Below are 15,302 nucleotides of genomic sequence, written 5' to 3'. Positions count from 1 at the left end.
GTAAGGCTGGTTTGTAGTTTGGGCACTTGGGTCTCAAAGGTCTCTAAAAGGTTTGCCATTACTGCTCTAGTCCCTTCCTAACCTCTTTCCAGTCTTCTTACACCTCACTCTCCTATGATGAGAAATAGGATCTAGTGACATTGACCTGGGTGCTTTCCCTCCAACTGCCCAACTCAAAGCATTTTCACTGTCTGAACTCCATGCTTATAACCATCTCTTTCCTCATATCAAAGCCTTATAGCTTCCAGGGCTTTCTTCAAGTCTCAGGAAAGTCCTATCTTTTTTCTTTTTGTTTTTAATTTATTTCATTAATTAATTTAGAATATTTTCCCATGGTTACAAAGCTTCATGACCCCCCCCATAGCCAACAAACAATTCCACTAGGTTTTACATATATCAAGACCTATTCCCATATTGCTATTATTTGCAATAGTGATTGTTTAAAAGTCCTATCTTTTCAAAGATATTCCCCATTCTCCTTAATCTCAGGATGTTCTTTCAGACACTCTCTAATTTATCATATATGTATCTTGTTTGTACATAACTGTTTGCAAGCTATCTCCTTCATTAGATTTGCAATTCCTATACCCCAAGTACTTAGCACAGTGCCAGACACACACTTGACACTTTATTTTTCTTTTCTTTTCTTTAAAAAACCCTTAACTTCTGTGTATTGGCTCATAGGTGGAAGAATAGTAAGGGTGGGCAATGGGGGTCAAGTGACTTGTCCAGGGTCACACAGCTGGGAAGTGTCTGAGGCCAGATTTGAACCTAGGACCTCCTGTCTCTAGGCCTCTCAATCCACTGAGCTACCCAGCTGCCCCCACACACTTGACACTTTAAAAATGCTATGAATACTTGGAGTTCCTACAACACAAAGATGCTATATGCATCAAATAAAACAACAGCTGTAAAATGATTTGAAAACCTTAGTAGTCATTTATTAAGTTCCTACTATGTGCCAGAACCAAGGGATCAAAGAAAAATTTGAAACAGTCCTTGTCATAACTATTTCACATTTTATCAGGAATGATGTATATATATTTGCAAACACAAAATAAATGTAGAAATATAAGATAACAGGGAATGAAGAGGGGAAAAGCACTCATAGCTTAAGGTAATGAGAGAAGGCTCCCCTGCACCCCCCCCCTGCAACTGTTGGGAGCCAAGCTTTGATAGAAATTAAGGATTTTAAGAGGAAGTTAAGAAGCATTCCAGGCATGGGTAAAGAAGAAAGGCAACAAACATGGCACAAAGGCACCTACTGTGTATATGGCACTATGCTTTCCAAATATAATCTTATATATAGCCTCACAGTAACCCTTAAAATAAATAGGTTCTATTATCATCTCCATTTTATAGATGAAGAAACTGAAACTAAGGAATTGTGATCAGCTCAAGGTCACACAGCTAATATCTGGGGTCCTATTAAAAATTCAGATCTTTCTGACTCTAGGCCCAAAAATCTATCTACTGCCCCAAGTAGTACCCTAGGGTAGATAAGAGCCTCATGGAGAAGGAAACAGCTTCTGCAAAGGCCCAGAACTGCAGAGAGGATAATTATATGAGAAATGGAGATTTATGCTTGGTATGGCTGAACTAGAGTAGATGAAGAGAAAGAATGTGGAATAAGACTAGAATAGTATATTGGAATCAGGTTATGAAAGGTTTTAAATATCAAAGAAGTTTATATTTGTAATAGGAAGTCACTAAAGTTTATCAAACAAGAAAAGTGTTATACTTTAGAAAAATCACTATGGCACTCTGGGAAGATGGATAGTAAAGGGGAAGAGACTTAAGTCAATGAGTCCAAAGACATGGCTACTGTGATATTCCAAGTAAGAGGTGATGAGGGATTAACATTAATATCTTTAAGAGAATAAACTAATGTGAGAGGATTGTGAAGATAGAATCAATAAGACCTAATTGGATACAGAGGGAAGTGAATTTAGAATGACTGTAAGGTTGTGAATCCAGATCAATGGAAGAAGCATGTTGCCCTCAACTGATATAGGGAAGTTATAAACTGTGAGCTATGGAAGAAAAATTAGTTCTACTTTAGACTTGTTGAGTTTGGGACGCCTATGGGACACCCATTTCAAATTTCAATAGGCAACTGGTGGTCCGGGGATATATAGACAAGAGAGACTGGCTGTCTTTGTAGAACTGAGAGTAATGTGAATACAAATGATAATTAAACCCTAATAAGTACCCCAAGAGAGAATATAAAGATGAAAACCAGAAAGAATCTTGAGACATGTCTTCTTCAGTTGGAAGGTGCCATATGGAGAACGAAGCAGCAAAGAGACTACTTTATTTTCCTCCTCTTTTAATTTCTGTTACAAGGGATGGTTCTCTGAACAGAAAGGAGATATATATTTGAAAATGGAGGTGATATTAAAAATTACTAATTAAAATTAAAAGGAAAATTGGAGTGGAAGATAAACTGTGAGCCAGGTAACTAAATTCCTTGAAAAAGGAGAGAGAACAAGCAGAGACTAGTAGGTAACTGCAACCAGAATCTGGAACGGGTGACATATTTGAGCAAAGTTATCCTCAAAACAACCAAGGTTGCTTAGTGATAGCACTAGAAGGAAGGTTTGAAAATGGCATGGGGAAGGAGTATGCCAATTCCCTCTCCAATACAAATATGTCAAAAGGTACAAGAGATCTGCAAACAGTACTGGAAAGGGTAGCTAAAGGATACAGTGTTGAGAGATAATCGGTCTTCATGAAAATCAAAGAGTAATAAAATGAAAGGAAATTTGTTAATAATATAATAGGGTTTCTGGAGATGACAACAGAAAGGAGTATGACACAAGACAAATAAGAATTTCAGTACAAGATGAGAGAATAGAAGGAGAAGCTCAAGCAGGGAGAAGTGAATTCATTATCATTGAAACTGGGAGTATAAGAGGTATTGGTATGAATTTAGCCAGTAAACAAACTGTTGGTAACAGAAAACCAGACAAAAAAACCAAAACAGCTTTGTTCTATTAGTCAATAAACATTTATTAAGTACCTATTACATGCCAAGCAATCTGCTAAGTATTATTTGTCCATCTTCCTGGAGTCTCCTAATATATAAATGTTAACTAGTATTACAGTTCAGAAAAATTCTAAACAAACTCAATAAATAATGAGGAGATAGAAATGCAGAATTGACCAAAGACTGAAATGGACAGATTTCAAAAATATTTCTAAAGTAAAAAACAGGCCAATTAAAATAATTATTTTTTAATGGAGAAAAAATCCTTAATGATATAAACTAAGCAAGAAATACTTGAAATATTGATTTTCAATAAGCAACCTAGGAAGACTGTAATGCAGTGGAAAAAACAGTAGACTTAAGGGGGCAGCTGGGTAACTCAGTGGATTGAGAGCCAGGCCTAGAAACGAGAGGTCCTAGGTTCAAATCCGGCCTCAGACACTTCCCAGTTGTGTGACCCTGGGCAAGTCACTTGACCCCCATTGCCTACCCTTACCACTCTTCCACCTATAAGTCAATACACAGAAGTTAAGGGTTTAAAATTAAAAAAAAAAAAAAAAAAAAAAAAAAAAAAAAAACAGTAGACTTGGTCAAAATATCAACTGTCTAAAGCCTTGATGGGATTCAGTTTCCATCTATAAATGCAAATTTTTTAAATTTGCAAAACAATATTGAAAACTATAGTAAAAAGTTATTTGAAAGTATAAAGTGCTCTAAGGAAGCTATTAAAGACTAGATAAATCTGTGATTTCTGTAAAGGCAACTCCCTCTACTTTAATACAGGTCAGCATTTTCTCTATAAATTAGCCTTAGAGAGTTGCTATAAATTCCCCAAATTTGATTGAGGAAGGAATAGAGGAAGATGTCAGGAGAGGAACAGTAAAAACCACGGATACATGGTTAGTTTGTACCATAGCAGATTCATTTCTCTCTTGCAGTATGTCAAATTCATTCTTTATGCCCTGAAGTTTAAGAGGTTTCATCCTTTCCTTTCATGATTCCCTTCCCCTTCTTGCAACCTACCCACTATGCTGAAGTTCTAGAATGAGAAAATAAAAAATAAAAAAAATGAGCTGATTTGGAACATTTGAAGGATAGTTCAGTAATTCTGAGGCAAAAATCTCTTTAACATCTACCAAGCTTACCTACATTCCTAAATAGAGACTATTTAAACCTTAAAATTATATAACTTCAATTCATAACAAAAAATGAAATTACTTACGTGTTTTCATTTTCAATAGTCCTAAAGTCACTAATGTCATTCTCAAGTATTTTTTTCTTCTATTCTTTCTCCTCCCCTTCCTGGTCAGACTCCTTTTCAAGCACTATTACTGTCTTCCTTCCTCTATATCAGTGATTCCCAAAGTGGGCGCCACTGCAATCCAGGGGAGTGGTGATGGCCAGAGGTGCATTTGGGGGCGGTGAATAACTGTAAGGGGGCAGTGATAGTATGTGACAAGGGGCATTAAGTAATATTTTTTCTGGAAAGGGGGCGGTAGGCCAAAAAAGTTTGGGAACTACTGCTCTATATGAACAAGGCTTCTTCTACTCTAAATAAATTTTTTAAAAAATTCTATTTTCCTGATAAGACAATCACCAGACTAGCTTTTTTTTTAAAGAAAAGAAAGGCTGTGAGCTTAAAAAAAATTTTTTTTCCAATTCTCCTTGAAAAATGTAAATACTTCCTCCCACAAACACCATACAATAATATACTCATTCTTTCACCAACTCTAAGGATTAACTCTGTTACCAGGCTTGAACAAGAGACATAAAAAATCACTAGAACTAAAGGGCATTATTTTCCCTATATGAAAAGCTTTGTTTATAATGTTGTGAAATAAACTCAATTTTCCCCATTCTTCCACTAAAAACTGTGCAATATAAAATCAAATCTACCTAGTTAACAATTATATTTTAACATTGTTATCAGAGAAAAATTATCCAGAATATACATGAAATGATGAGGCAAAAGGAATGAATGAATCAATTCAATCAAATCAATTCAACAGGAAAAAGTGGTAATTCTGATATAGAAGCAGAGAATATGTCAGCTAGTGGTTTATGACTTTGACTGAGGCTTTGAAGTGGCTACCCTGGAAGAAGAGCACAAGTCAAAAGAGAATGTGCCAAATGGAGAGCTTATAGTATGTTAATAAGGTATTGCTGGTCTTCCCTTTTACAAAAATCTATTGTTTTAGTATATGGTATATTTAGTATATTTAACTATATTACCAGTAGCATTATATGTAAAAACTCAAAATCAACGACTATTTATAAAACTGTATAAGAAAAACTACTTAAGAAGTACATATGCTGTTTCAACAAAGTGATTTTTTTTCTTAGCTTAATCCTAAAAATATTCAAATTTTTAAAAATCAGTTCTAAGTAAGTCCTGGTGTATATTGGCACCAACAAAAATTATTTTTTTCTTTTCTTACAAAAGTACTATAACTCAAGAAAAACACTAATTTAGTAGATATAATTTACCAAAACATTAAAGATGTTCTTTATACACTGACTGAAGTGTTGACCAAGGAAAAAAAGTTAAAAAAAAAAGGTAAAAAAAAAAAACAACTAAATGACTTCCTTATTTACACTACACTCAACTGCAGAAATTGTTACCTTGCAGCACATACATCCTAGGGGCAACAGAACTTCTTAACACAATCTAAGTATTTACTCCTTAAACTAACTTCCTCAGTGTTTAAGGAAATGGCTTTATGAAATGCATGAAACAATTCTTAATTGCAAAATATAAAACATCTATAATACCATAACACATTGTTTGCAAGTTTGGAAGTCTATCACAGAAATTTTCCTGACTTTTGTCTTTAAGTAAAATTCAAGTCTGCCTTTCCTTTAGGATGATCAACCTGAATATCATACAACACTTACCTTGGTATAGTTACACATTTTGTATTACAGTTTTGAGTGGTGATAGCTTTCTCAAGTTCATCTAATCTTCCCGTTTTCTTTAGCTTCTTTACCAAACTTTTAACTGCTTTTTCACACCATTTTTCTTCCTGTCCATTCTGTTCTCCACCACCTGCTCCTCCAGAACCACCAGCAGATTTCTTCCATCCCAAAAGCCTCTTCACAACTGGTGGAGTGAACGGTAAGATGGATGACATGTTCTTGCCACAGGTAGCAGCAATTTACAGAAACAAAGAGGTTTTCTTTATCCAACCTAGAAAAAAAAAATCAAAGCATAAATTGGAAAAGGATGCCAAAGTCAAGTGATGATGCAAGATGATGCAAGGAAAAATTTCTATGACAAAACTTTTACACAAAAATTATTTCTGAATTTTAATACATAACTGAATTTTAAACTCCTAATTTTAAGAATATGCTTCAGATATATATTTATAAAAATATTTTGATAGAGAATATAATGTAATCAGTTAAGAACCTTGAATAAAAGACTTAAAACTGAAATTTCAAATAATGTATGTTCCTTAACTCTTGTAATATGAAAGCAATGCTACTCTTCTAAACAAATTTCACAATTTAAATGTTATAGCTGTTTACAGAAATAAGAGCATCTATACAAGAAACTATTTAGAACTAATAGCAAATAGCACCCACACACACACCAAAAAAATCAGAATTCCATCAGGTTCGCCTAACACAATATTTTTAAAAAAATACTATCTAATGAATTCAATAACTCTTTTAAAATAAATTAGGTGACTAAAATGCTCATAACCACTGATTCCAAATAGTCCACTGCTAGACATATATCCCAAGAGGGTCAAAGGGTCAAAGATAAGAGTGAAAGATTCAACTTACATCAAATATTTATAGCAGTGCCGAAAAAAGAAACAAAGTAGATTCCCAGTGATTGGCTAATGGCTAAACAAAATGGGGTATATGAAGTAAAAAAATATTATTATGAAATAAAAATGACAAATATGAAGAATATAAAGCATGGGAAGATTCAAATGTTACCAAGTGATATAAATAGGACTACAAAATTGTGATATAAACAATGACTACAAAAACGTAAATGGAAAGGATAACAAAAATCAAAATTGAACACTATGAACAAGCTTTAACCAAAAGAGGAGATAAGAAAATGTATTTCTCTTCTTTACAGGAATGAGGATTATTGTAGATCATAACATATAATTGTTGATATGCTGGTTAGTTTTGCCTTTTTTTTTTAAATTATTATTAGACATTTATTAATATTCGTTTTTAACCTGTTTACATACTCTATGCCCCTACTTTCCCCTTCACCACCACCCCCGCCGCTCTCCCCCCACCCATGGCCAACGCACATTTCCACCGGTTGTAATATGTGTCCTTGTTCAGGGTCTATTTCTCATTCATGTCCGCCTCAGCCCATGTATTCAAGCAATTGTTTATCTTATATGTTTCCTCTCCTGCAGTCCTTCGTCTGAATGTGGGTAGCATCTTTACCATAAATCCCTCAGAGCTGTCTTGTGTCATTGCAGTGCTGCTGGTACAGGAGCCCATTACATTCGATTTTACCATAGTATATCAGTCTCTGTGTACAATGTTCTTCTGGCTCTGCTCCTTTCACTCTGCATCAGTTCCTGGAGGTCTTTCCAATTTGCATGGGATTCCTCCAGTTTATTATCACCCGCATATACCACAATTTGTTCAGCCATTCCCCAATTGAAGGACATCCCCTCATTTTCCAGTTTTTTGCCACTACAAAAAGTGCAGCTATAAATATTTTCGTACAAGTCTATTTATCTATGATCTCTTTGGGGTACAAACCCAGCAATGGTATGGCTGGATCAAAGGGCAGGCATTCTTTTATAGCCTTTTGGGCATAGTTCCAAATTGCCAGCCAGAATGGTTGGATCATTTCACAACTCCACCAGCAATGCATTAATGTCCCGATTTTGCCACATCCCCTCCAACATTCATTACTCTCCCCTTCTTTCATTTTAGCCAATCTGCTAGGTGTGAGGTGATACCTCAGAGTTGTTTTGATTTGCATTTCTCTAATTATTAGAGATTTAGAACAGTTTTGCCTTTTTTTAAGAGGAAAGGGAAGCCTAATATTATGTCTACTATGTGTATTACAAATACAGTCAATCCTCAGCAGTCACATGTTTAACTTTCACAACTTCGAGTATTTGCATTAGTAACTTCATTTTTACTTTCCCATTGGCAACTGTGCACATTCTCAGTGATGCATATGTTAGAGAAAAAAATGAGGCATAATGTGCACAAGTTTGTGTAGTGCTTTGATTCCTACTAAGTGTTTCAACTGGTCTTGTTCACCCTACTGTTGTAAAGAGCTGCCTGTGCATTTAAAGTATAAGAATGATGTTGAGACTACCCCAGTTTTGGAGTCTTTGGAGAGCAGTGACTCAACCAGCAAGAAAAACCTTGGTTTTTCAGAGAGCAGCCAATGTAAGGAGGTTGACGGCAATATTGTAGTCTAAATTCAATGTTTTTTTTTAATTGAGATGAGATCACAGAATTATAGAGAATCACTAAAGAGAAAAAATCTTTTTCGTGTTAACCTATTTTGTGTGCTACATTTTATAGGTTATTTAACAGTTACAGTATTAGGAAAAGTGCATATTAACACAATGTTGTGTTATAAAAATGGTATGCTGGGTTTGCACATGTATAATTTATATCAAATTGCTTACCAACTCAGCAAAGGTAGAAGAATGAGGGGAAAAAGGAGAGAATTTGAAACTCAAAATATGACAAAATGAATAATAAAAATTGCTTCAATGTTTTGGGGGAAAAATAATACTTTTTAAAAATTACATGCACAAAAGTGTTTTTTCAGCAATCTCCAGTGAAAGATTAGTTTTGAGTGGTCACAGGAACTTAAGCCCCTATTTCCCCTAGATTAAATTATCAAGGCTCCTATTTTTTTACTTTTGTGCCATTACCATGGAAAAGTTGAGGATTGACTCTTATCTCATTAGAATCTCACAATAACTCTTGAGATAGGTGCTATTACACAGATTTTACAGTTGAAGAAACTGAGGTAGAGGTTAAGTGACTTGTCCAGGGTCACACATATGAGACCAGAGCTGAACCCAGGAATTTCTGACTCCAGACTTTATACTTTTTGTGCTTATTTCTAAGTTATAAAGGATGGCTTTCTGGAATGGGGAACAGATAGTTATTTTGTAAAATGGAGGTAATATAAAAACAAATTATGTCAAATAATTTTTAAACAGATCAAGAGAAAATATTCTGGGGATGAGAAAAACAAAAAGCAAAGGTAAGAATGAATATGCCACGTGGGGACTGACCTACAGTGGAAGATCCATTGTCATTTGCCTTTTGTGAGAAGCTCTTAGGAAAACTTCTTTACAAATGAAAATGTAGTTTTTTCATTAAAACCACAACGCCTGTGTCATAAACAAGAAACTAAACTGTATATTTTGGCAAATAATTAAGTTTATAGATTTTAATCCATAAAGAGTTATAATGATCCTTTATCTCCTTTGTAGAATCATCATTAATATCCAGCTTGTTTCAGCTGTTTAGTTTAACCCTTTTATCTCCATTTTCTTTAGGTGAAGAGTTCCAAACCAAGGGTCCATGAACCTGGCTAAGAAAAAAAATTACAACTTTATTCTCACTAACATTTCAGAGGGAGGGGAGGGAAGGAGGGAAGAAGGAGTTTTAAGTGGCATTTGGTAGTCTTATGCAAGGTACTGCTAAGCAAGAAGAAGAAATAATACCTTGAAGTAAATGGACTGGTTAGGAAAATTGCTGCAATAATCCAGGTGAGACATAAAGGTGGTGGTAGGAATGGAAGATGATAATTAACTTGACTACCTAGTGACTGATTACATAGTAACAAATGAAGGAAAGGTAAATGTCCAGACATCAGGGTCTTTATCTGCTTGTGACCACACCAATCAGTGGGAGTTTCTCTTTGGCCTAGTTATCAGTAACTAGAATTCAATCTGTATCCTTTGGTTCTCTAAATCAAACAAATGGATAGCTGTTTTCACTTCTGCTTAAAGATAGAAGCATTATAATGGTCAAAAAGAAATGTAATATCCGAATATGACCTATGTTTGTTATTGTTTAGTCTTTTTTTTTTAAACCCTTACCTTCCATCTTGAAGTCAATACAGTATATTGGCTCCAAGGCAGAAGAGTGTTAAGAGCTAGGCAATGGGGGTTAAGTGACTTGCCCAGGGTCACACAGCTGGGAAGTGGCTGAGGTCAGATTTGAACCCAGGACCTCCTGTCTCTAGGCCTGGCTCTCAATCCACTGAGCTACCCAGCTGCCCCCTGTTTAGCCATTTTCAGTCATGCCCCAACTCTTCATGACCTCAATTGTGATTTTCTTGACAAAAAAAAAAAAAAATGAAGTGGTTTGCCATTTCCTTCTCTATATCATTTTGCAAATGAGGAAACTGAGGCCAAGAGACTATACACATCTACTAAGTGGCTGAGACCACATTTGAACACAGGAAGATAAGTCTTCCTGACTTCAGGTCTGACACTATCCATTATGCCATCTAGCTGCTGGATGACCTATTATAGGAAATTCTTAAAGCTCTGAAAACAACTTTGCTTTGGGTGGTGGTGTAGGAGTTTAGCTATCAGTAAAGGAAAGCTAACAAATTATTTTTCTGCTGATTAAAAGAGCTCAAAACCATTACTGTATTGTTAGAATACTACTCTAAAAGACATTAGAAAATGATGACATACATAAGAGAGGTCAAAGAGTGACCTGATTCAAGGAGATAAAAATCTTTTCTAGCAAGGGAAATATGGAAAAGACATTATCAAAGAAGTAGCACTTTGAACATAGGTGGAAAAGATTTCATAAAGTAGAGGTAAGTTTCTGCCTTAGGCCCTAGGTCTGGATGGCCACATCTATTTTGAATATCAGCTCTTCCTCTAAACCCATCAAGAAAACTCCACTCTTAGCCCAAAGGTTTTCCTTTCACTAAATTTCAAATTGTGCTGATTTTTAACCCTAATTCCAGACACAGAGTGTCCTGATTTTCTTTATCCTTTAACAGACTGGCTTAAGCTCTCCAGGTTAAAGAAATCCATGTACAATCCCTAATTATTCCCCTTTCTTCCTGCCTCTATGTAACAGTATCTTGGTGTTACATTCTAGCACCCATCCTCTTTCCCTTTCTTAATTCTGCCATTATAATATGCAAACCACAAGGATTAAATACTCTTTATAGCAGAGCAAAGTAAAAGATATATTTAATCTCGTTTTACAAATTCCATCATAAGGAGAAAATGTTTGCCATAAAGGTTGAATTGTTTCAAAATATTCAATGACTACAGAAGAGGGAGGAAATGTACCTGGAGGCAAGTGGACCAGTTAGAAAGCTATGGCAATAATCCAGATGAGGTAGAAAGGTGATAGAATGAATGGGATAGTAGTTAAAATGATAATCTAATTATTAATAGTGATACTGCCAACTCTTCACACACACACACACACACACACACACACACACACACACACAAACACACACACACGTTTTTAAACCCTTACCTTCCATCTTAAAATCAATACTGTGTATGGGTTCCAAGGCAGAATTGATAAAGGCAATGGGAGTTAAGTGACTTGCCCAGGGTCATATAGCTAGGAAGTGTATGAGATCAAATGTGAACCCAGGACGCCCCACCTGACTCTCAACTCCACTGAGACAACTAGCTGTCCCCCAAAATATTTCTTAATAAATGTTTTGTTGTTACTTGCTAAGGATAACCAGCTCCATATAGTGGAAAGAACAATGGCTCTGGAGCCTCTATCTTCCACATGTGACTATGGGGTAAATCATTTGAACTCTCTGTACCCCAGTTATCTCATCTGTAAAAGAGAGGATTAGATTAGATGACTTCTAAGTTTCCTTCCACCTTTAAGGAACTACTGTTTCCAGTACCATGTTAGGTCTGCCTTGAGGTATTAAATAAAACTTGTCATTAAGGGGCTTGTTAATCTATTGCCTGATGGTCAATGGTTATAAAAAAAAATGGTTATGTTGTAATAGCTTCATGAAATTATATAAGGGTATTTGTCTTCATACTAAATTGATCCATATTGTTCAGCTTTTTAAAATTTTCTTTTTCTTTTTTTTTTTTTTGGCTTTTGCCTCTTTCCCTGTGGTTAACTGTTACTTTTTGATGCTATTAGCATGTCTGCCTTTAGCAGTGTGCCCTGTCCCCTTTCAATCTTTGGTGGCTAACCAGGCCTATTAGGTTTGTGTATAAGAGTAAATGGTCTCTGAGTTAGGTAATCGATGAGTAAATATATGAAAAGCCTTGGGGTTCATGGATGCTTTGCATTTTTATTGCTGGTTTCCTATACCAGAATGTATCCAAATAGAAAAAGTTACCAAACACCTGAGCTCTGGATAAGTGAAATATTATTATACTCAATATTTTACATGTATTCACAAGTGCTACTAATCTCCTATTACTTAAAACATTATAAGCTTCCCTGTCTGAAAAAAAAAAACAACACAAAACACTTGTAATATTTAAATTAAGATCCAAAAGCCTGAAGAGCAAAATTAAACTGAGGCATGTGCAAGACATCTCTCTCTTGCACCATAAGAATTCTTTTCAGTCAGTCAAATTTCAAATTCTTGAACACTAGGAATGTGGATTTTAATTATGTATTCATTAAAAGATCATAACTTTAGAACTATAAGGGACCTTAGAGAATACTAACTTTTCCTAAGTGAAAGATAAATTAAGCAAAGTCAAGATTTAAAAATTCAAATACTAACTCCCACTTTCATTCAAGAAATCAACATATATACCACTTCAAAAAAGCTGCTCCATCTTCGGAGTCCTGAATCCCTAATGTGATTTCACCCTCTTGTCTATAAACATACCCAATTCCTCCTACCCTTAAAAAAAAAAAACAAAAAAAAAACTTCCCTTCACCCTCTTCTCCCCCATATTGTTTCTACTGCCAGACTTCTCAAAAGAACAGTCTACACTCAGTATCTTTACTTCCTCACCACCCACTCATTCCTCAACCCCTTAAAATCTGGCTTCCTCCCCCACTATTCACAGAATCTCAGAATTTCAGAGCTGAAAGGGAGAGGAACAGTTGTCTAATCCAATCTATACCACTACAATATGCTGAACAGCCTCTGTTTAAAGATTTCCCATTAAGAGTAGAAATCTCTGCTTTCCAAGGTAGGAAATTCCACAGTGAGAGAGCTCTCAATGTTAGGAATGTTCAATGATGTTCCTATCCTCAAGTTTAAATTGGCCTCTGCATTTCCACACCCCACCCCACCCCCACCCCCACAAAAGCACCAAGGCTATTTATTCCCTTCCACATAACAGCTCTTCAAATATCAAAAAGGCAACAATCAGGTCCCCTAACTGATCTCTTCAGGCTAACTCAATTTCCTTCAATCCATCCTCACAAGGTCCTTCATTTATTCTGGTCGTCCCTGTTTGAATATTATCCATTTACAAACCTGAACCTGCCAAAGTAGGTTTGACCAGGACAGAGTACAAGGGCATTTTCACTTCTTCATTCATGGAAGCTATGCCTCTCTTTATGCAGCCTAAGTCACATTGGTTTTTACTAACATTGCACTGTAGACTGATGAAGAGCTTGTAGCCCACTAGAAATTGTAAATCTTTTTTCAAAGAGTTGTCTAAACATGCTACCCCCCTCCTCCCCACACACACACACACATTGAAACTGCTCTCAAAAGGTCCTCCAAATTTCCTAATTTCCAAAGCATGTGGCCTTTCGGATTCCCATTCTCCTTGATTTTTATGCAATATGACTATAATAAAAATCTCCTATCTCCACAGTAGGATTTATAAACCTTAAAGAAGTCTTTTAGTTTCCCTAAACCTCATTACTTCCTATAAAAGTGAATAAAATAATTGATGTGTGGGAGAGACAGTGGATGGGAAAAGTTTGCTCTAGAGATTGAGAAGATACCTAGGGATCATAGATTTGTAGCTAGAACAGCCTTTGAAACCATTTTCAAGACTTCTACAAGGACAAAAATGGGAATAATACCCCTAAAAGAGCTTATCTTCAATGACAGCATAAGACATAAAAAAGTAAGTAATATATATGGTAATCTGAGGAGGAAAAACATATTAACAGATTTAGAACAGAATGTGTCTGATCTAAGCTTTCATTGTCAAAGATGAGGATCTGAAAAATTGAAGAGTTCCAGGAGGAAAGAATGTATGAGGAGCATGGGGAAAAGGAAGTTGCACAAATGAACTAAAGATGGAACACAGTAAGTGAAGAGTAGAAATGTGAAATAAAAGATTGGAGGCAGACTGTGTAGGATCTTATATGCTGGACAGGCGCTTTCATTTTACCAAAGGCTAGAGCCACTAAACATGTTTGAACAGGGTAGCAACCTCATCAGACTTGTGTATTAGGGAGACTATTTTGGCACCTATGAATTGAAGAGTTTAGCTAAAAAGAAAAAAAAGACTTTAGAAGGCAGGAGTCTATTACAATATAATTAAGACAAAAAGTAATAAAGATGTGAATAAAGATGGCATCTGAGTGAATAAAGAGAAGAGAATAGACATGAGATGGAAGTAATGGGGGGCAAAGTTTGTTAAGACTGCATAATGGAGAGAGTAGAGTTGATAGATGTTATGAACATGAATGACAAAAGATAATGGGGAAAAAAAAAGATAATGGGGCTCTCATAAGAAAAAGGAAAGTTTTGAGTTTTTAAAAAATCCCTTACCTTTCATCTTAGAATCATGAAGGCAAAATAGTGGTAAAGACTAGGCAATGATTAAGTGACTTGTCCAGAAAGTGTCTGAGATCAAATTTGAATCCGGGACCTCCTGTCACTAGGATTAGCTCTCTCTCTTTCACTGAGCCACCTATCTGTCCCCAGAAAAAGGGATTTTGACAGGGAGGGATAGGGAAGGACTCATGTAAATTTTAGACTGCGGAATCCCAGAAGTCAAAAAGGATATTCAGGAAGTATCTCACAAGAAGTTAGAATAGCAGGAATGATTACAGTGGGATATATAGATTTGGAAGATATCTGTCTACATATGATAATGGACTCCAGAGCTACTAAGATCAAGAAAAGTTAGATATAAAAAACAAAAGGATAAAAGAATACAGTAATCAAGAAGGTAGTGATGCCACAACTGGTAAAAACTGATGAAAAGTTAATTACCTCACTGTGCTTTAGAACTTTAGGTTCTTACTAATTAGGGAGTGTATCCCTACCCACTCTTCTCTTACTGTATTGACACTGAAGTCCTCCATTTTTATTCAAAGCCGAGGTTCACTAGAATCTCTTGCCCCAAAACATACTATCTACTTTGGAAGCTATTCTGTTCTGGCAGAG

General features: G+C 35.6%; 1 protein-coding gene across 1 annotated transcript in view; it reads right to left on the bottom strand.

Annotated features, from left to right (window-relative positions):
* The window catches only part of SMAD2 (SMAD family member 2), a 97,367-nt gene that overhangs the window by 65,289 nt on the left and 16,776 nt on the right, over window positions 1–15,302 (bottom strand). Inside the window, exon 2 of the mRNA XM_044664839.1 lies at window positions 5,885–6,176. Within this exon, the coding sequence (XP_044520774.1) occupies window positions 5,885–6,120 (236 nt within the window). The 5' untranslated portion in view covers window positions 6,121–6,176. The remainder of the gene's footprint in view (window positions 1–5,884; window positions 6,177–15,302) is intronic.

The sequence above is a fragment of the Gracilinanus agilis genome, chromosome 1 (genome assembly GCF_016433145.1).
Source record: "Gracilinanus agilis isolate LMUSP501 chromosome 1, AgileGrace, whole genome shotgun sequence".
Classification (NCBI taxonomy): Eukaryota; Metazoa; Chordata; class Mammalia; order Didelphimorphia; family Didelphidae; genus Gracilinanus; species Gracilinanus agilis.
This window is presented reverse-complemented; position numbering and strand designations above follow the sequence as displayed.